Genomic DNA, 19,799 nt, shown 5'->3' on the forward strand with positions numbered 1-19,799 from the left:
ACCAGACCATTCTGCCTTATTTATATAACAATATGAGATATATATGAGTATTTTCAGAACAAGGAGTATATTAGCTTTAAATAACAAAATTAAAAAATATATCAAATTTTTTTTCCAAAAAAATAAAATATGTCACGTAAATTGAAATTATAGAAAGAGTACTAGTTCTTGTACCATGGTTGGACAAGTAGAAATAAAACTATCCTTTGGAAGACAGAATAGAAAACCGAACCAAATGGAATAGAATATGCCTAATCTATTCTTTGTTGTTTTAATTTAATTTGGTAGGGTAAACGCATGTTACTTACTTTCCAAAAACACTCTCTTCTAAATCACTTGTCAAATTGTTTATGGTAAATCTGGTATTTTGATTATTCCTTCCTCATTTGTAATTACACCAAAAAAGGGGCATCCTGCATATCTTGTTTCAGCTCTACTTGTTGAAGGCTGCAGGGTTTTCGGGTTAAGGTATATATATATTGATTATCCATTTTCAATTTCATCTTAATCAGTTGGGAATCGGGTTTGCTTTCTACTTAATTCTTGGAATTTGTACAAGAGTTTCAAGATTCCCCAATTCTTGAAACACCCAAGTTTAGCTTTTTACTGTTTTATTATTCTTTTTCAAGACTGCCCATTTTCCCAATTCTTGAAACACCCAAGTTTCTGTTTTTGCTGTTTTATACTTGTTTCTTTATGTTAGGGATTTGGGTTATAATTGGGTGATTATGTTTATATACTTTTTCAACTGCCATCATTTGATTTGTCTTATTAAGATTTGGCTGTTTTTGTGTGTTTAGAGTGTTTCTATTTACCTTTTCTGCTTTTTATTATGATAGTTCATACTTGTTTATGATGGAGGAATCAATTTGATCTTCAGTTCTTTGTTGTTAATCTATAGATTCAACCGTGTATTAAATCTTTTGCATCTTAGTGTCTTTTTAGTATACTTTAATAAAATCACTCTTCTAAAAAATGTAGTTTATAAAAGATGTTTAACTGGATTGGTGAAAGAATTGGATTTTGATTTCCACTTCGAAATGAACAAACACATCTATAGTCATAGCAACTTAACAATGTAGACACTTGGAAGACTTTTCTCATCATGGTATGAGATTTATGTTCAATTACTATATTCGCGCAACAAGTATGGGGCTATATAGTACTACTCTACCATTGCAGCTAAAGAACTTAGCTGCAGGTCTCAAGACAACATCAACAACTATGCCTCAATTCTAAACTAGTTAAGGTTGGCTAAATGATCTTTGCCATTTCGTTTGGGCTTATTTTCATTGAAGTGCTCAAATTTTTAGTGAGACAAATGCAACTAGTGTTTATCCAAATCTCACAATTATTTGTATGCCAACATTCAAAACCTTAACCAAAGTAAAAGGGCACAACACTGAACATAATGTAAGTGTACAATGACAGCCTATTAGTGGGTATTGGCATAATAGATTCTTGTTTTTTTTTTTGTGTGTGTGTGTGTTCTTCTTACTAACTTCGTATCAATTTATATGTCATACTTCCCTTTTTATTTTGTTTCAAAAAATGCCACTTTTCTATATATTTTAAGCTTTATTTTTAACATCTCATTTTACCTTAATGACAATGACACTCCCTTTTAAGAATGACTTGAAATGCTTAAGATTACAAAATTCGAAAGATATTTTTGGTATGTTATATACACCTTTACTTTATGACCGCAAGATTCAAAAGTTTTTTTTATGTCTTAAACTTCGTATTCAATGTCACCATTCTCAAAAAAATGTAGACTTCGTACCTAGTCAAACAATCAAACTAAGAAATATAAAATGAAATGGAGGAGGTATGAAATATTGTCAATTTTTTAGATTACTTATCTCCATGTGGTTTTACATCCACCTCGCCCTTTTGACACATTCAGTTAGCATAGTGGCACCTATAAATAGGTGCGTTTGGAAGTCTATAACATGACCAAATCATTCTAAGCGACCTCCTCTCAATTTATCCTTTTATTTGTGCTACTTGCACATTCTAACGGATGTAATCGATTATCATCTTGTATAGTCACATCCACCTCACCATTCACATTTCTCCAATTATCATTTTTTTGCTATCTTTACATTGCCTATCAACCTACCTGCAGCCCCCCTCTGTTTCAAACTTAGGAATTAGGATTGACGATAAGAACCTCACATAAGTGAAATTTATGAGTAGGGTCTCAATAAATGAGCTAAATTAAGATCAAGCTTGTTATTGTTCTTTAATATTATTATCTTCTGTTTTATAACCGGGAATCTTATTTTAGTTTTTGCTTGCAAACTAAGTTGATTTTCCAATCTGCTTGGCTTTGAGATGCTGATGTTTGTGCAATATAAATTGCATAATCCTGAAAGTGACTGGAAAGAAACAGCTCGTACTGCCTATATCATCAGTAGCGCAAGCCATTTATTAACCTTCTGTCCTTTTACCTCCTAGTTGTAATTTAAACTACTGTTAGTGTCTACTCTGGATTTCACTGGGCACTTTTATCCGTAGCGAGATTTCTTGCTTTTAGGCAGTCAAGCATCAAATCGTTTTGTTTTCTGGTCAGTTCTTAAGTATTCTCTAACCAATCGCTGAAGCTTGATTCACAGAAAGAATTTGTTTCACTGTACCTCCAGATTTCTCCATATGCTTGTGATAATTGTTTCCTTTTGTGCTTATTCCTCAAGGTTACCATCACCAATCATTTTGCTTACTTTGCTTTCTCTGTGGATTTAAAATGAGCTCTTAGCATTCTTTTTGTCTGTTTTCTTTTATTTGGCCTTCCACTTTCTGCTGTGCTCTATTTGCTTTATCTGTAACTACCCTTTTCCCTCTTCCAATCAGAACAAACATTAAGTCCCAAAATGGTAAGGTTGAGGATTTTTGTTGTCATAAGATAAAATTTGAATTATCAATCACTACTTTTAATATTGTATATAACATGACTTTTGACCTGAGTATCTCACGCTTAATTTCCGTGGAACTATTTAAGGCCTAAATCTCTCTCATTTAAATTTTCCGTGGTTTAGGGAGGTAAAGGTCTACTGTAATACTCTTTAGCCACTTATAATGCTCTTTTATTAGTAGAAATGGATAAATTCCCTCAATGCTTCTTTGGTACCTTGTTTTATATTAGGGTTGGGGCAAATGCTGCTTGTAATAATGTAGAGAGAATTCTTTTTGTTTTATTACTGTAGTGTTTAGCCCAAGCTTGCACACACCGCAACTAATTCACAAGTTTTGTGCTACCTCCCACCAATATAAGTATAAGTTAACTCTGCACCAAGGGTTAGAAAGGAAGAATCCACCTAGTGTCACCACTACCGAAATCCCTGCTTTCCAAGGCTATTACACTGACGACTCAGCTGTTAGGTCAGCCATTTGGGGCTGTAACATTGGGACAGACTTGGTTCCACCATTATAAGAACCAAAAAATTGGTGTTGTTTTTATACTTCAGTTAATTTTATTTTCCATGTCTTGGTGATCTCTCTTTCTTGCTGTCAGTTTCTCTGTCTTACATTTCTCCACTAGCAGGGGTAATCTCTAAGTAGATAGGTGTACTATTGAAAAATAAAATCCTTCCGTCCAATTCTTTGGCCAACATTCCAATCTGGTCTGTCCCAAATGGGTGAATTCTTTCTGTGAAGGGAAAGCAATCAAGTCAAATACAACTACAATTTTATGTCATTTCAGCTTTAATAGGACATCTTTATACTTCTTTCACATCCTCCTACACTTAATAGCTTCATTGTATGTTTGTTTGCTTAATCTCCCCAAATGATAATCCAGGTTGGTGAATTTCGTGGAGGATTAATTTGCATGGTACTGCACTTCCTGTATACAAAGAAGTGAAATCAAATTGAAGCAAGAGGGAGAGTGTTCACATCTGTAGGTGATGTCACGGCCTGAGTTAATTGCTGGATTTTCTTTCTAGTTTCTGCTTAACATTTTTATTTCGATTTATTCAGAAAGTAGCTGAGAAGATATCACAGGGCACCGTTTTGCCCAGGTACTTAACTACAGTGATTGGTAACATTCTAGCTGCTTTCAAACTGGACATATTGACGAAAGTCAAATGGAATAAATTATTACTTTAGGATTGTGGTTGCCATATTGTTCCACTTCAACTGTTCTCCCCCTTTTTCTATGGTTGTTCCCTAGTTTTGCTTGAACCTTCCTGCCTCTTTCACCCTTTTCTAAGGAACTACTAGTGCTATCTCCACCCTGGATGAGATACGGCGAGAGTTTGTAGATTTACATGATATCTCTAGGTTCCACATCATTTTGAGAGATCAGGTTGGCACAGGATATGTTTATCTAGCTGCTTGTAAGTTTCTCTAAAATACAGTTGTATGCTTTTGTAGGATGGGGATCTTTATGGCATAGTAAATATTTTATGCATTGAGAAATGTAGCTACTTTGTGTAGGACTATATTGTTTGGACAAAATCAGGAGAATTAGTTAAGACACATCAAGTACTTGATACAGTACCTTCTTAAGTTCTCTGCTCGCAAGATTCTTCTCTTTGAAAATGTTGTGGAGGTCATTGATATAGAACATATAATATTTGCCTTGTAGAAAAACTGATAATATCCCTGGTGATAGGGATCTTATGAGGCGTATTGAAATTGTAGGGGGAAATCTTCTAGTTATCCTGTTGGGTGGTCTTTTAATTCAACTTTTCCAAATGAAATAGAAAGATTGTTGCGTCATTTCCATGTATTAGCACTTCCAATAAGCTTATAGTGTTTGATGAGGATATCAAAAAATTGGATCACTAATGGAAGGGACATAAGTTCACTTGATAAACATGTTAGTTCTTGCTACAGAAGGTCCTTTTTTTTTTCTGAGAAGGTAACAATTAAAAGGTCCTTTTTTTCTCTCCTTTCTATTGTCTGGAGAGAGGTGACCTTTTGTCTTTTTTCTACATGTCCATTATGCATGAAGATTGGGATGCAAGGGCATTTAGAATGCAGACAGAGCTCTGATTGACTAAGATATTTGGCATTTCGCATATTCAATACAAAGAAGTTGAAATCATCCTGTTATATGCTGCTCGTTATTCTAGCAGATATATGGGTTAGTTATGATGTCTGTTCTGGATCTCTACATTAATTTGTCAAGTTTTTCAGGTTGACTTTCAAACAACAAGATTTATCAGTCAGTTCAGTATTATTGGGGTAGATGCAAGCTTGATAGTAATGTCTGTACTCATTGAAGGGCTTCCTGATGCTGTTGCTCTCAGGTGTCTTGCACGGGTTCCATTTTATCTTCATCCCAAGTTAGAACTTGTTTCCCATTCCTGGCAAGCTGCTATTCGAAGTGGTGAACTATTTAAGGCAAGACGGGAGGTCAATTCATCTGAAGAATTTTTATGTGTCTGCGCCTTTGATCCTGATAATTTATGGCAGCTTTATGATCCTATGCGTGATCTTTGGATTACTCTCCCTGTTCTTCCGTCAAACATCAGACATCTTGCACACTTCGGTGTGGTATCTACTGCAGGAAAACTCTTTGTTCTTGGTGGTGGTAGTGATGCTGTGGATCCATTGACTGGTGACCAAGATGGAAGTTTTGCCACGGATGAGGTCTGGTCATATGACCCAGTAACCCGAGAATGGAGTCTGTGTGCGTCTATGATTGTGCCTCGAGCCATGTTCTCTTGTTGTGTGTTTGATGGGAAGATAGTTGTTGCAGGGGGTTTCACTAACTGCAGAAAATCAATATGTAAAGCAGAAATCTATGATCCCGAGAAGAATGTTTGGGATCCGATCCCTGATCTTCATCACACACACAACTCTGCCTGCTCAGGAGTGGTTATTGGTGGTAAAGTTCATGTATTGCACAAAGGTTTGTCAACTGTTCAGGTTTTGGAAAATGTGAAGCAGGGTTGGACTGTGCATGAGTACGGTTGGCTCCAAGGTCCCATGGCTGTTGTTAGGGGAGAGCTTTATGTATTGAGTCATTGGCTCATATACAGGCAGGAAAGAGAAACAAGAAAGATGGTAGTTTCAGCATCCGAGTTCCGTAGAAGAATTGGGTTTGCAATGATAGGTCTGGGAGATGATATCTATATTGTTGGAGGGGTTATTGGACCCGAGCGCTGGAATTGGGACATTAAATTGCTGTCTGATGTTGATGTCCTGACACTCGGAAATGAGAGGCAAGTGTGGCGTCAAGTTGCTCCAATGACAAGGTGTAGAGGAACGGTCCTTGGCTGCACGCTAATGAGAATATAGGTCTTGTATAACAGATCGAATTCCATTGCAGTTTTCGTTGGATAACTACTTCAAAAAGGGTTTAAGTTGTTCCTGCAGAGTGCAAGGGATTACATGTTCAGCTTCCTTGCATAGTATATATAACCCTTTTTGCTCAATGCTGCTGGTTTTTTTTAGTAAACCTCTGTCCATACCTTGAATGTTGGCGATTTTAACATGAAAAATACGCGTATTTGCATCAAGGAGGTGTCTTTTCTCAGAGTTTTTGTTATCTTCTTGTGTTGTCTGTATGGAAGATAAATTAGTTTGTTGTTGCCCCTGCTTGATTCGCAGTGGCCATGTTTGTCTATTTTCAACAAAGTGAACCTAAATCTTTTTGGTCTTTTTCTTTTAGTCAAATCAAGAAATATCCATGTCTTTAGGATAAACCAAATCATAGTTTAGCTAGCCACAAGATGGGCATTTGAGATTCTAAAGCCATGTTATATATAGTAATTCTCATTGTACTTGGTTAATCTACCAAGCACTATTCAAGATTCCATGGAAATGAAATGGATTGGTTTGCAAGTGAATTGCTTTGACATCTAACCATGAATAGGTAAATTGGGACTCTGTGTTACATGATGGTATGTAGAGAAGAAACTATAAATCTCTTGGCTTGCCTTTTTCAATTGATCCGGCTCCTCTCCATTTCTCTTTTATCTCCATTTTCCCTAAGTTCCTACCTTCACACAATTGTCGAACCAAAATAAGTTAGGGCCAGCTTGATCAAATTCTCTTAATAAAATAAAGAAAAACATTAAAAATTTAATACAACAATTTTAAACATGCAATTAGTCCTCTTCAATTCAAACATTATTTACTTGAATATTAGTAGTAACAAGCACATTACCACTCATTGATAATTCTAGGAAAAAGCACAATCCGAAATCATTTTGATCTAAACAAATTTTGATAAATGGATTGTGATTTGTGATGTGAAGACAAAAAATAGTCTATTTTATGAGCTTTGTGTTAAAAACAAAAACTCAGCGCCTGTCCTTCACGTGAAGTCCTCGTGCTCAAACAGTGCACCTTTAGGCGTCACAGTCTTATTTATCCGGAAAAAAAATTATATTAAAATTTGATTAAATTAATTTAATTTTTTTAAATGAAAAAATAAAAAATACTTAATTGTTTAGAAAGAGAGTGTATTATCCTTTTAGAAAGTGAGTGTTTTATTTCAAGGGAATATGTAATTTTTTGAAGTGATATATATTTAATTTTCATCGATAGATTTTAGAGGGGGAAGAGGTGAGGGGGCTCAGAGAGAAGAGAAGAGAATTATATTGTTTATGGATAATTGTATATATTATATATATAACTAGTATGTATATGTATCAGGAAATACAATTATATCAATATAATATTGTATCAAGTTTAAGTGTATTAACGAAATGCAATTTATATATAAAAAAAATACAATTATATCAACATTGTATTTCGTAATAAATTGCATATGTTGTCATGTGTATTTGTATTGTTGTCTTGTGTGTTTGTATTTTGTATTATTGATTGTTGTCATGTGTATTTATTTGTTGTCATCTGTAATTGTATTTTGTATCGCTTAAAAGAATATGTATAATTGACAATTGTTATTTGTATCATTGATGTTAACATTTGTATTTGTATCATTAGTTGTTACTATTTGTATTAAGGGAGAAAAGAGGACGTGAAGTGAGAGGGCAGAAAAAGGCTAGCGAGAGAGGACAGAGAGAGGAGAGATATAAACGAGAGAGGGCAGAAAGAGGAGAAATGTGTGTGTGAGAGAGAGAAAGAAGAGAGAAAATTGTTATAAATCTCTAACTATAGTTGTGAATTATAATTCTTTTCAACTATAATCATGTATAATAAATATATATCATATGCTTGTCTTACTTTCTACTCCCTTCGACTCTTCGTCCACTTTTATTTGTCATGTTGCGCTTTTTGAACGTCAATTTGACTAATTTTCAAAGTTAAATTAGATTATATTAATTTGATATTTTAATCGAAAAATTTAGATATTCAAAAACTATACGAAAAGTACTATAAATTGCAATTTTTTGTATTTCAATATGATGGAAAAATATATCATGAAATATTAGTCAAAATTCTTATAGTTTTACTCTGAAAAAGGAAACTATGACAATTAAAAGTGGACGGAGGAGTAATTTTTCCATTATTTAACTAGCAAAACTTGGTGTCTAACTTTTTGCCTTAATTAAGTAACATAGTTAATAAGTAAAATACATATATTTGTTCTTGATTAGTCATGTGGTGGTGATTATGGTTAAAATGAAGTTTGTGTACTTAAGATATTTATGAGTTAGCAATGCATGACCTATCCTTCTCAGAAGACAAAAAAGGAACCAGGCATCATAATTACAAATAAAAGAAATAAATGGTTGGATAATAATGTGAATCCCCACATTGATTAGTAAGTGACATGAATATAATGGTTGAATAGTGTTGTGAACCCTCAAGTTGTTTGTTAAGTGACATAAACAATGTGGAACCCTCCTTCCTTCCTTTTTTTGTTTGATGGTTTTGAGTTTTGACCCATTTTTGCTCCTAAAATGACTTCTCTTTTCTTGAAAGAGACTTTTGCATAATTGATTGCTTCCCTCCCATGGATAAAATGCCCTAACCTTTATTAATTTGGCAAGTGGCATAAACCATATGTATTGAAATGTGTATTACTAATTATGGATTTTTATATATTAGTAATATAGAGGATTTTTAACGCATGCATTAGATTAATTAATAATGGCATAACTGCCCCTCAAATCCCAGCCCTCTCAAGATATCTTTTATTTTCCAAAACTAAAGAGTATGATGGGTATATTTGTAAATATATTTTTTATATAGAAGTTATGTAACATGATTTATTTTTAATATACTAAATCAAATACTATATAAAAGATAATCTCAGCAGAATAAGCAAACATTAATAATGTATGCATTATTAATACACTTTATTCAACATTATTCTTTCTTATACACCATATCAAATGACTTCCAAGGAATATATATATATATGTCATTAAATGCTACTATCTCCATTCACTTTTAATTGTTATATTTTCCTTTTTTTAAGAGTCAAACTATAAGAACTTTGACTAATATTTTACGATATATTTTTTCATCATATTGATATGCGAAAAATTGCAATTTATAGTTCTTTTCGTATAGTTTTTGAATATCTAATTTTTTTGTTTAAAATATCAAATTAATGTAATCTAATTTAATTTTAAAAATTAGTCAAATTGACTTTTGAAAAGCACAACATGACAAATAAAAATGGATAAAGAGAGTAATTAAACAAGCCCCATATTAAATATTTTAAGTTTAAGGTCGATCATTTGTGTACTTAAACCCAAACTGAAATAGTTGCACCGGTCACTTTTTTCTTGAGGAGAAATAACTCATCATCATGTGGACCTAATGAAATAATGTGGGAACAAAATGATGTATGCAGTGGGCTCTAGTCTCTACACCTTCGCAAAATTAGAAGGAAAAATTATATAAATCAGACATACTTCATTATTATCTATACTTTTAAAAAAACATCTATCTTATCATTAATTAAAAATTATCTTATTATATATTGAGAAAAATACACTTAGATGCATGTATTTTTACTATCAAATACACTAAAACAGGAAGAGAGGCGAGCGAGAGTCCTTATGTATTCCAGATACATGCGAATCACATTAGATAAATGCATCTGGTGTGATTCGCATGTATCTGGGATACCATATATATAGAAAAGTGACAAGAGAGATTTGTTGTATATCACAAATATGTGCAAAACCATTTGAATTTTTTAGATTTTTCCTTTCATCCTTAATTTTTGGTTATTAACTTAGGATAATTTTATTAGAAAAAAAAAAGCTATACATATTGATGTTACACTTTAATTATCAACCTAATCTTCTGTACATGTTTTTTTTTTCTACTTCTTCTTTGCAATGGAGCTGGTTAATTAATTTTATTTTAAGTTGTTTGATTTCTTATTTTTCTCCTAATTAAGTGCATTAATTGCAAGCTGATGTTTCATAGTATGTTCTAGTTTCTGTCTTTTTAGAAGCAAGGGAATTCATTTATGAATTGAATTGTAAATGTACATTAAACAACTTTTATTTGTAGTACGAGGGGCTAAGTTGAGTATTGGTGTTATTTTCCTCAAGAACATTATTGGTTTGATCTTTAAATTTTAAAAAATCGGAAGAAAAAAAATCACCAAAGCAAAACATTTAACATCACACCGGAGTCATTCTGATACCATTTGTAACGGTCCAGCCCGCTAGTAATATTGTCCGTTTATATTTAGGTCTACACGACTTTAAAACGCATCGCTAATAAGTAAAGTCTGCTTATTTATATACCCAATATTTCTCCTGTATTTTATCGATATGAGACTTCTTATCTTAAGTTAGGCTGTCACAACAAATTTCTCTAATGAAATCTCCTTGTGCAAAGAAATGAAAAATCTAATTAAAGTATGAACTGTTTTGTTTAACCATTTAAAACCATACACAAAATCAACATAATTAAATATATTTAAGAGCATTCAAGTATCTTCACACGTAATTTCTACTAGTAATAACGGACGTTTTCTTGTGAGTGACTCCCAATATATTCATCTCCAAAGTGCGTGCACTCAAGTGTGAAAGATTAACAATTCAATTGTGGGGTCTGACCAAGACCAAAAATACATTTGCATTATCATCATTTTAATTTTTGGAGAAAATGGTCAGAACTATCTCTGTATTATTTGAAATATATAAAGTCTGTTTTAATCATTTGATAATAAATAGCCGATAAGTTTGAAATATTATAATTTAACTTTATAAATAAATAGTAACAAAATTCCTGTGTTATGAAATGGTTGATGTGTTTGTGCAATTAGACATATTTTACTATCATATATATTATTTTTTTCGTCTCATTTTATGTGACAATTTTTGCATTTTGAAATTCAAACAAATCTATTTTTGATAGTAAGTTTTTTATAGATCTTTTAAACATTTTAGATTATCAATTATTGTGATATATAATTATTATTTTTACATAGTTTACAAATATATAAATTTCATTTTAAAAAATTGAAAATTTCATGCGCAATCATGAAATTTTCAGTCAAACTTAAACTGTTTGAGTCTCAAAAAACGAAAGTGCCACATAAAATGAGACAGAGGGAGTATTATTATTATTTATACTTTCAAAATAATATGTATCTTATCACTAATTAAGAGTTTTCTATTACATATCGAGGAAGATACATCTAGATATATGCATTTTAACAACCATATACATTAAAATAGGGAGAGAAGCAAGCGAGATGGGAGGGAGAAGAGTGAGTTAGTCATGTAGATATATATGTGCATCACACTAGGTACACACTAAATACATGTATATGTATGTATTTTGTAATTCGCATGTATCTGGTATACACTAGGTATGTGAATCCACTTGAATACAGAGTATCTTAAACAAATTACACTTAATTTTGACTTTATATATCCCAAGATACATGTATCTGAGCATATTTGAACACCCAAAATCTAATAAAATTCTTGATATTGCAAACTAGAATGTATCTAAGTAATCAACTCCTAAATTAATGAAATTTATGTAAGTTTTCCTAAATAAAAATATATTAATAATTCACTTTATCAAAAAGGAGGAACAATGAATACAACGTGAACAAGAAGTTAGGAATTCTGTTTTTGAGAAAGCTATTTTGAGAATTAGAAAAAATTATTAATGATTATTTTATTTATTTCAATTTATTTATCCTTTTTTTCCTAATTTGCTTTAAAATGATTATACTTTTTTTATAATTTTTTAGTTTCAAATTTTCGATCATAAAATTAAAAATATATTTTTAATTTAAATTTAAAACTAAGAGATTCAATAAGTTTCTTTAATTTAATTTGATGTCCCTTCGCTTTCGTTTCAATTTCAATGAGGAGTGAAGGACAAAACTTAGATGACCATTAAAATTCCAAGGGGTTGTTTGGTAAGGAAAAAGTTATCCAGATTAATTATTTTTCAATAAATTATTCCATTAGTATAAATAGTAAAATAAATAATTTCAGGATCATCGAATTACTCCTATCAAACACAGAACAAAATAATCCTACATTTTATTTTTAGGATAATTATACCTTATATCTCGCTCCGAACCATTCGTAAAGATGCGTAAAAGAGCTTCTTCACTTCTTTCTTAAAAATGGCAAATAGATGAAGTCCCTACTCTATATCCTACTTCAAATTAATCATTGAACTCTCATCTTTTTTTTTCACTTTTTATTAGCACTTTCACCATATGATAATCTTTAGCTTATTCATCTTCTACTATTAAACTGATCCTCTTCTTTCTGAGAAAAAAAATTGTTATATATACCAAATGTTAATGGTGATGCTGAGGAACCATTCAAGAAGAGCAGTGAGCAGCAAACAGAGTCCCATGGCAGATAACAAGTCCTTTTCTTCTCCAAGATTCTTCAATGGTTTTTTAACCAGAAGCTTATCTGATGTTCTTGTTGACTCTGAAATTAGCCCAAAATCCATTCTTGATAGCAAACAAATCTTCAATCTTGGCAACCCTTTTGGATATGATAGAAACTCATCATATGCAAATTATGAAGACAAAAACAGTTCATCAACTTTAGAAGGTATTAAACTAATTGCTCTGCTAGACCCTATTGAGAATGAAGAAAGCATTAACAGTACTAGCAAAATGGTTGTGTTTGGAACAGAGCTTAAAGATTTTGGTATCAAGACTAAGGATTCTCATGTGTTAGCATTTGGGAATGTTAAAGAAGATAAAGATTCATCAAAGGGTGGATTGAGTTTGAGGGAAATGGAGAGTTTAGAGGACTATACATGTGTGATTACTCATGGTCCTAATCCCAAAAAAACTCATATATTTGATAATTGTGTTGTTGAAAGTTGCTCTGTTTTGGGGAAGTTGTCTGATTGTTCATGATAATCAAGATTTGTCACTCATGTGAAGCTGATGTTGAAGAGCCCAAAACAAATGGTACATGTAGTTGGTCATTTGGTTGTGTATAATTTATCTGAGGTTTATAAAATTTTATAATTTGAAAAGTTTTATGAAAGTAGTTAAGGATGTACTTAGTTTTTTTTTTTGGTTAAGATTGGATTGGTGTGAAGTATACGGCTTATCTAGTCTATGCTTTGCAAGTTTGCATAGGACAAAAGATCGAAAAGAATGCATTGGATGGATGTCCGAGCTTTGAGAAGGAAGAAGGCCATGGGAAGATATCATCTGTGATCCATGGATCTCCGGTCAAAAAATCGTATCTAAGTTCCGTGGTTAATCTGCTCTCTTTGGACTTTTACATTTTCTAAATTATAGGTTTATATATTTGTAATTTTAATAGATTTATATACACTATTTCAGGGTTTCTGTGAAAAATACTAGATTCATTTGTGTCACAACTCTTATCTGCCTCTCATTTGATTGTTGTTTTTATTATAGTAGCACTCTAAATTATTATTTTTGTTTCAATTCGTTTGTATTATTTTTTTAAAAAATTTATTTTCAAAAGAACAATTTTTAATAATTTTTTAATTCCAACTTTTTATACAGCATATTTAAAATCATAAGAATAAATGAACATTTTAATATATTTTATATATTTTTAATTTAAGATCACAAAATTTTAAATATTTCTTTATTTTTTAAAACTCTCTATCAAATTAAAATCAAATAAATAAATTAAAAGGGAGAAAGTAAAAAAAAAATGTAATGATCAAGTTAAAGAGAAATTTCCTTTAATTTGAATGATGATTTTTGGACTAGTGAGACTTTTCCATATTTATTTTTAACTCGAGGAGATAGAACTTTGGCATCTTATCTAAAATATTGATTATAGTCGTGAACGAATTGAAATGGTGACTCTCTATTATTTCGTTTTAATTACTCCTGGCTTGTTGCTACAAGAAAAGTACTGGGCAATCCTAAACATTTTTCTAAAAGGAAAGACTATTTATGGTAAGAAATTCAGGATAAACAATACCCAATAATTGATTAGTGAAAAAATATCGAATAAGGAATAAGGACTTACAAAGTCCCGAGGAAAGTCCTCTAGAGATGTTTAAAGGCTAAAAATGTATAGATGGCTTACATTAGGACGATAAAAAATATGTATTATAAAGATAAAACATGGGTTACAATGGTGTGAGGAGACTCAAACTACTTTTCAGTGGTTGCACCAGGGATCAGCTCTTAGCCTGCTCTTATTTGTCTTGGTGATGAATGAATTGATACGGTCCATTCAAGATAAGGTGCCTTGATGTATGTTATTTGAGGATAGCTTAGTATTGATTAATGAGACACGCAACAAAGTTAATGCTAGGTTGGAGGTGTGGAAAATTCTGAAATCTCGAGAGTTCGGATTAAGCAGGACCAAAACAAAGTATTTAGGATGCAAATTCAGCGATTAGATGCATGAGGAAGGCATATAAGTGAGGCTTGACACAAGATATATTCCTACGAGAGATAGTTTCAAGTAACTTGGATCTATAATCAAGGAAAGTGGGGATATCAATGATGATAAATTACACATCGTATTGATGTGGCGTGAATGAAGTGGAGACTTGAATTAGGAGTCTTGTGTGATAAAAATTTACCACCAAAACTTAAAAGGTAAGTTTTATACAGTGATAGTTAGACAGACTTTGTTGTATGTGGCGGAGTGTTGGTCAGTCAAGAACTCTCATGTTCAGAAGATGAATGTTGCACAGGACATGACCTAAGATAGGAACGTGTGAAAGGCGCGTACTAGGGTAGAAAGTCAGTAAATAGTGGAGTGTTGTCTTGATTTTCTAGGGTTAGGCCTGTTGGTGTTTGTTGTTGTACTAGCCGTATTATTATTGTATTTCTTTCTTTTGATATCTATCATTATCTATTGTTTATTGAGTTTCGACTATTGCACTATTTTATTCCTCTTATTCCTTTCTTATAGGCTTGCACTACTTTAGTTGCTATGATTTTTTCACTATTTTCTTCCTCTTTGAACTTTGGCAAAATTTCTAAATTGAGCACTGCTTAGAACATTTCAATACTATTCTTCATATATTCATTATTATTAGTGATTATTACTTTCATCAAGTCACACATCTTTTTTTTTTACTTAGATAAACTATAAAAAGAAAATTATCCAATAAACCTGGTCAACAATGAGATTGAAGATTTTGGATAAGGTAGAAAAGAATACATGATATCTACTCTCCTATTAAAGAAAAAAAATAGTTAGGTGATAGATGATGTATGACAATATCTTTTTGGATTTTTCATCTTTTTGACGTGTCCATTGATCATTAGGAATAATTAGTCTAATCCATTTCTCTCACATCCAATCATGCTGCTTCTTTTAACCCAAAAAACAAAATTTTAATTAATTAATTAACGTCATTTCAGATGTCAATTCACAGAAAAAGATCCCGACCAGGTTTTAATTTAAATAAAAATTAATTAAAATATTTAAAGAAATTAATAAAATGAAAATATTACTTGATAAAAAATTAAAATAATATGGTTGCTAGTGATTGTGGTAATGGTAATAGTTATTCTTAGTGGCTAGTAATGATGATGATTATTGTGACAACGGAGGTGCTTAGTGTCGTGGTGACTGTCATAATAATGGTGATTGATAGTGAATGTCGTAGTTATAATGGTGAAGTTGATTGATGTTGGTAGTTGATAGTGTTGATGGGTATGGCTGAAGAATGTGTGGTGGTTAATGTGTTTATGGTAGTTGGCGGCAGTACTAGTTATTATGAGGGAGTGATTGATAGTAGAGATTAGCCATACTAATGGTAGTGGCAGTGGCAGTGATCGAAGAATGTGTGGTACTAGTTGGCAGCGGTGCTAGATATGATGACGGAGTTTGTTCAAGTAGAGATTGGCAGTAGTAGTGGTAGTGGTTGACAGTGGTGGCAGAGGTAACGACAGCTAACCATGGATATAATTGTAATGAAGGATAAAAAATATGCAGTAGCAGCTGACAGTAGTAGTTAGCAACAGAGGTAATTGTGATGATAGAGATGGTTGGTGGTAGACGACAATAATGGTAGTTGACAACAGTGGTGATGACAAAGGTGGTTAGTTGAATTAAGAAACCAGGCAAAGTGGGAAATACTAATATGTAGCAGTATGTCCGACAGTAACAGTTCCGTCACAATCATTCAATGAGCTTCCAGATAGTTAACTAATGAAATGCTAAATTGCAATCTAATCTATCTTCTGTCCTTTACCAAAATCAAAGATAACATTTTCAATTCAATTGAAAAAAACATAGCATAAACTACACCCTGAAAAGGTACAATCTGGGAAAGCCAATAACAAAAGCAACTACCACTGTCTATATTACCAAGGCTAACCTTGTAACCATAACATTGGTCCTTCATACAAACGCAAAAGTAGACTTAACAGAACACAGATCAAAACATAAGATAACCATGGCATAGTACCAGTTTTGCAAGTAATACGAGAAAATCCCTACTAAAGACGCAACGAAATGAGACATAACGCTACCAACTGGAAATCATGGAGAACAGCCTCTTCAACAATCTTCTTCAGACTCCAAACAAGGTCCTGTAGACAATAAAACAGCAAACATAATTTATAAGTAAGAGACACAGCAAGAGTAAGCTACAGAACTGAAGATCATTCTAAAAAAAGAACACGAAAGTCTCTTTATAAAAGAGAAATGGCTTACCTTGTCAACAGCCAGGTATGATCAACAATCTCCAGAGGCAAATGAAACTTTTGGCAGAGAAACGAGAGGAACAACCACTAAGGAGAACTAATTAGACTCATAGGAGGAATGCTCAGTAGGCAACTTACCTAGGAGCAGGAGTAGAAAAGGATATAACTAACTTTTACGTCCCACTTTACCAATTTTCATTCCAAAAAAACAGAAAATGGTGAAGGGGAAAACAACTTTGAGTGGAGGAAAGTATGAGTTAAATCCTATTCAAGGTTTAACGAAAAACAAAAAACAAGAACACAGATGAAATGAACACTGACCAGCCAATTCAGGCATCAAGTTTGTAAGGAGTAAGGGGTACCTAATACTCTATACAGTAGAGGCTTTGATATTAAATTGCAAAGAAGGATCCTAAATTCAAGAGCAGAGGGCCAAGAATTTGGTCAGTGTGTATAAAACAAAAGTCTGAAAGATAGCTGTCCACCTAATCTAATCAGAGCTCTAGTATATGTACAATATGTTTGACAAACACAGAAGCTAACTGACTATGAAGAGAGAAAAAGGAAAACAACCTATTAAGAAGAGTATAATCAAGAACCGAGAATTCAACATCACAGGTAATGTGATGATCAGCAAGAGCATCAAAGATCATTGAGCAACCAATCCTGCGGACTCAGCAAAGAACTGCCATTATACCGAATACTGCAATAGTTTCTTCTGTCCATTAACCTCCACTAGAACATAACTCCATGTTGTTGTACCACTACTAAATTTAACCACTTCTGCACATAAGACTAATCAACTTCAAATCAACCCTGAAATGTTGATCTACCCACAATTGTTTAACCAGCCCACTGTAACAACTATTGTAGCCCTTCGACCATTGAACCAAAGCTGCTCTCCACCACAACAAACCTAACCAACTATCACCAATCAAGCTAAAGACTGATTTATTAACCTATATGCAATCTACTAAAAAGATACTTGCAAACTAGATAACTGCCTTATTTATTCTTTAGTAGCCCCTCCCCAAGCAACACTCAGTCCATAATTTCAAGATTGAGAATGCGACGGAGAGTCTGTGTCGCAGAGTCAGTACAGTCAGATAGAACTCCTGGAGATGGGCTGCGCTCCCGGGTCGGGGATGCAGGTGCAGATTTAGCAAAGGGAAGCAAATCAATGCCGAAGGGTGAAGTAGTAGGCAGGTCAAGGGAAACCGTCCTTTTAGGCTTAACAGAAAATTTGGGGATTGGCAAAGAACTAGGTGGAGGTGAGTTTGAGTAAGCTGGACCAGCCCAAAGTTCAGAATAAGCAAATTCATCATTCAAAGACCCCTCCTTTCTCGAATCACCACCCAGTTTGATGTCAATAGGTATTGAAACTGCACTACTGTGGGCTGATTTTTTCGACTTCTTTTGAAGTTCAGAGTGAGATTTACCCTGGATTGATGATGGGGGTGATGGTGTTTTGGAACAAAACGAGGATGAATAACCCTTTTTAGTGACTGGTGTGGAGCAGGCCTTTAACGGGGTAGGAAGTATACCGACACCAGATTCAAAATTCCCGCAATTTATCTCTTTGAACCCTACAGAAGGAGGTGACCCAAAGGATCCAAATCGAATAGGAGCTTGACCCCTAGTTCTATCATAGTAGTGATTCTTATGTTGAGAAACAACAACAAGTGTCTCCATTTCTAAATTAAACAATAACTGATTCAACTCCCAAAAAACTGAAGATCTATCAAGCAAGTACAAAAAGAGTCCGTTTTGGGTTTTACAAATCACAGATCTTATCTTCTCCAAAACCACATCAAACAACAGTTCAGTAAATCCAAACAATCCTCCCTTGAACATACACTTATCAACGATTACCACTTCACTCTTCAGTTTCTTCAGATCTATCAGTACAAAACAACAAAAATCGAAAAAACTAATAAGCAATCATGAAAAATACAATCAACCCATAAGCTAAAACCAAAAACCCATGATGAAAAAGCTCATAAAATTCAGTAATCAACAAAACTAAAACACAAGATTTACCTGATATATCCCAGAAAATTGAAGAACCAGATTCTCCCCAGTGCAATTTTGTTAGCGATTTATCTTATCTCAAAACCCGAATCTTCTATATTTACTCTTTATAATTGGTCAGTAGTACTAAATTTGGTATGGGAGCTTGTGCTGCTCTTCGTATATCACAACTCCATTGGAACTTCAGCCACTGATCTTTTTGAAACGTTAATAGAATCTGCGGATTCCAAATACCCATTAGCTCTATTTAAATTTCCATCACACGTCCGGTCGTACTATTACAGAATTACCCTCTGAGAATGAGTTAAATAACAAAATACCATTACCTTTATATATATTCCAATTTAATCGCTATGAAATAATAATACCCATTGGTAGTTCAACTATTCATTTTCATGATTGAATTAGTTCACCAACTTTGAATTATTTTAAACTATTATTATTGGTCTCCTAACAATTGGTGCGCACCATAACTATTTTGTAAATAAATATAGCATAATTATAGAATAATTGTCTATTAAATTATAATTTTACGAAATGTTAACATTAACTTGATATTTTATTGATTAAATGTATCTTGTGATAATATTTTTATAATTCTTAATTGAATTTACAAAAATAATAAATGGAAACCATTTTTTTTACTTTTTTTAACCTTTCTTAATCTCATATATATGATGCATTCAAGGCTTAAAATGGAAAAATAATTAAAACATTTGACCATTTGACCATTTGAAGCACAAAGATAATGAGTGCAACAACGTATTCACAT

At 32.7% G+C, this 19,799-nt stretch overlaps 3 protein-coding genes across 8 annotated transcripts in view; 2 read left to right on the forward strand and 1 right to left on the reverse strand.

Annotated features, from left to right (window-relative positions):
• The first annotated feature begins 252 nt into the window (after positions 1 to 252).
• On the forward strand, positions 253 to 6,773 carry LOC125870519 (F-box/kelch-repeat protein SKIP30). 6 transcript variants are annotated; one of them, XM_049550970.1, is made up of 4 exons: positions 253 to 468; positions 3,800 to 3,902; positions 3,979 to 4,039; positions 5,143 to 6,773. In XM_049550970.1, the coding sequence occupies exon 4, from the start codon at positions 5,212 to 5,214 to the stop codon at positions 6,247 to 6,249; it is 1,038 nt and encodes a 345-aa protein (XP_049406927.1). In that variant the 5' UTR covers positions 253 to 468; positions 3,800 to 3,902; positions 3,979 to 4,039; positions 5,143 to 5,211; the 3' UTR covers positions 6,250 to 6,773. The 6 variants fall into 6 exon arrangements, with proteins under 6 accessions (XP_049406927.1, XP_049406930.1, XP_049406929.1 ...); XM_049550973.1 differs by having other exon boundaries at positions 3,800 to 3,898; XM_049550972.1 differs by having other exon boundaries at positions 3,800 to 3,898; positions 3,979 to 4,019.
• Positions 6,774 to 12,567: 5,794 nt separating this feature from the next.
• On the forward strand, positions 12,568 to 13,309 carry LOC125870527 (FCS-Like Zinc finger 8-like). Its single transcript, XM_049550984.1, has one exon. The coding sequence runs from the start codon at positions 12,665 to 12,667 to the stop codon at positions 13,244 to 13,246; it is 582 nt and encodes a 193-aa protein (XP_049406941.1). The 5' UTR covers positions 12,568 to 12,664; the 3' UTR covers positions 13,247 to 13,309.
• Positions 13,310 to 16,537: 3,228 nt separating this feature from the next.
• Positions 16,538 to 19,799, reverse strand: part of LOC125870523 (uncharacterized) — a 225,067-nt gene continuing 221,805 nt past the window's right edge. The window contains exons 2-4 of the mRNA XM_049550980.1: positions 19,037 to 19,091; positions 17,007 to 18,894; positions 16,538 to 16,882 (exon numbers count right to left, since the gene is read on the reverse strand). Coding sequence (XP_049406937.1) covers positions 18,038 to 18,850 — 813 coding nt within the window. The 5' untranslated portion in view covers positions 18,851 to 18,894; positions 19,037 to 19,091 and the 3' untranslated portion in view covers positions 16,538 to 16,882; positions 17,007 to 18,037. The remainder of the gene's footprint in view (positions 16,883 to 17,006; positions 18,895 to 19,036; positions 19,092 to 19,799) is intronic.

Source organism: Solanum stenotomum, chromosome 7 (genome assembly GCF_019186545.1).
Source record: "Solanum stenotomum isolate F172 chromosome 7, ASM1918654v1, whole genome shotgun sequence".
NCBI lineage: Eukaryota > Viridiplantae > Streptophyta > Magnoliopsida > Solanales > Solanaceae > Solanum > Solanum stenotomum.

Coding starts and splice junctions, on each gene's coding strand:
- LOC125870519 (XM_049550970.1), top strand. CDS start 5,212: ATGTCTGTACTCATTGAAGGGCTTCCTGATGCTGTTGCTCTCAGGTGT.
- LOC125870527 (XM_049550984.1), top strand. CDS start 12,665: ATGTTAATGGTGATGCTGAGGAACCATTCAAGAAGAGCAGTGAGCAGC.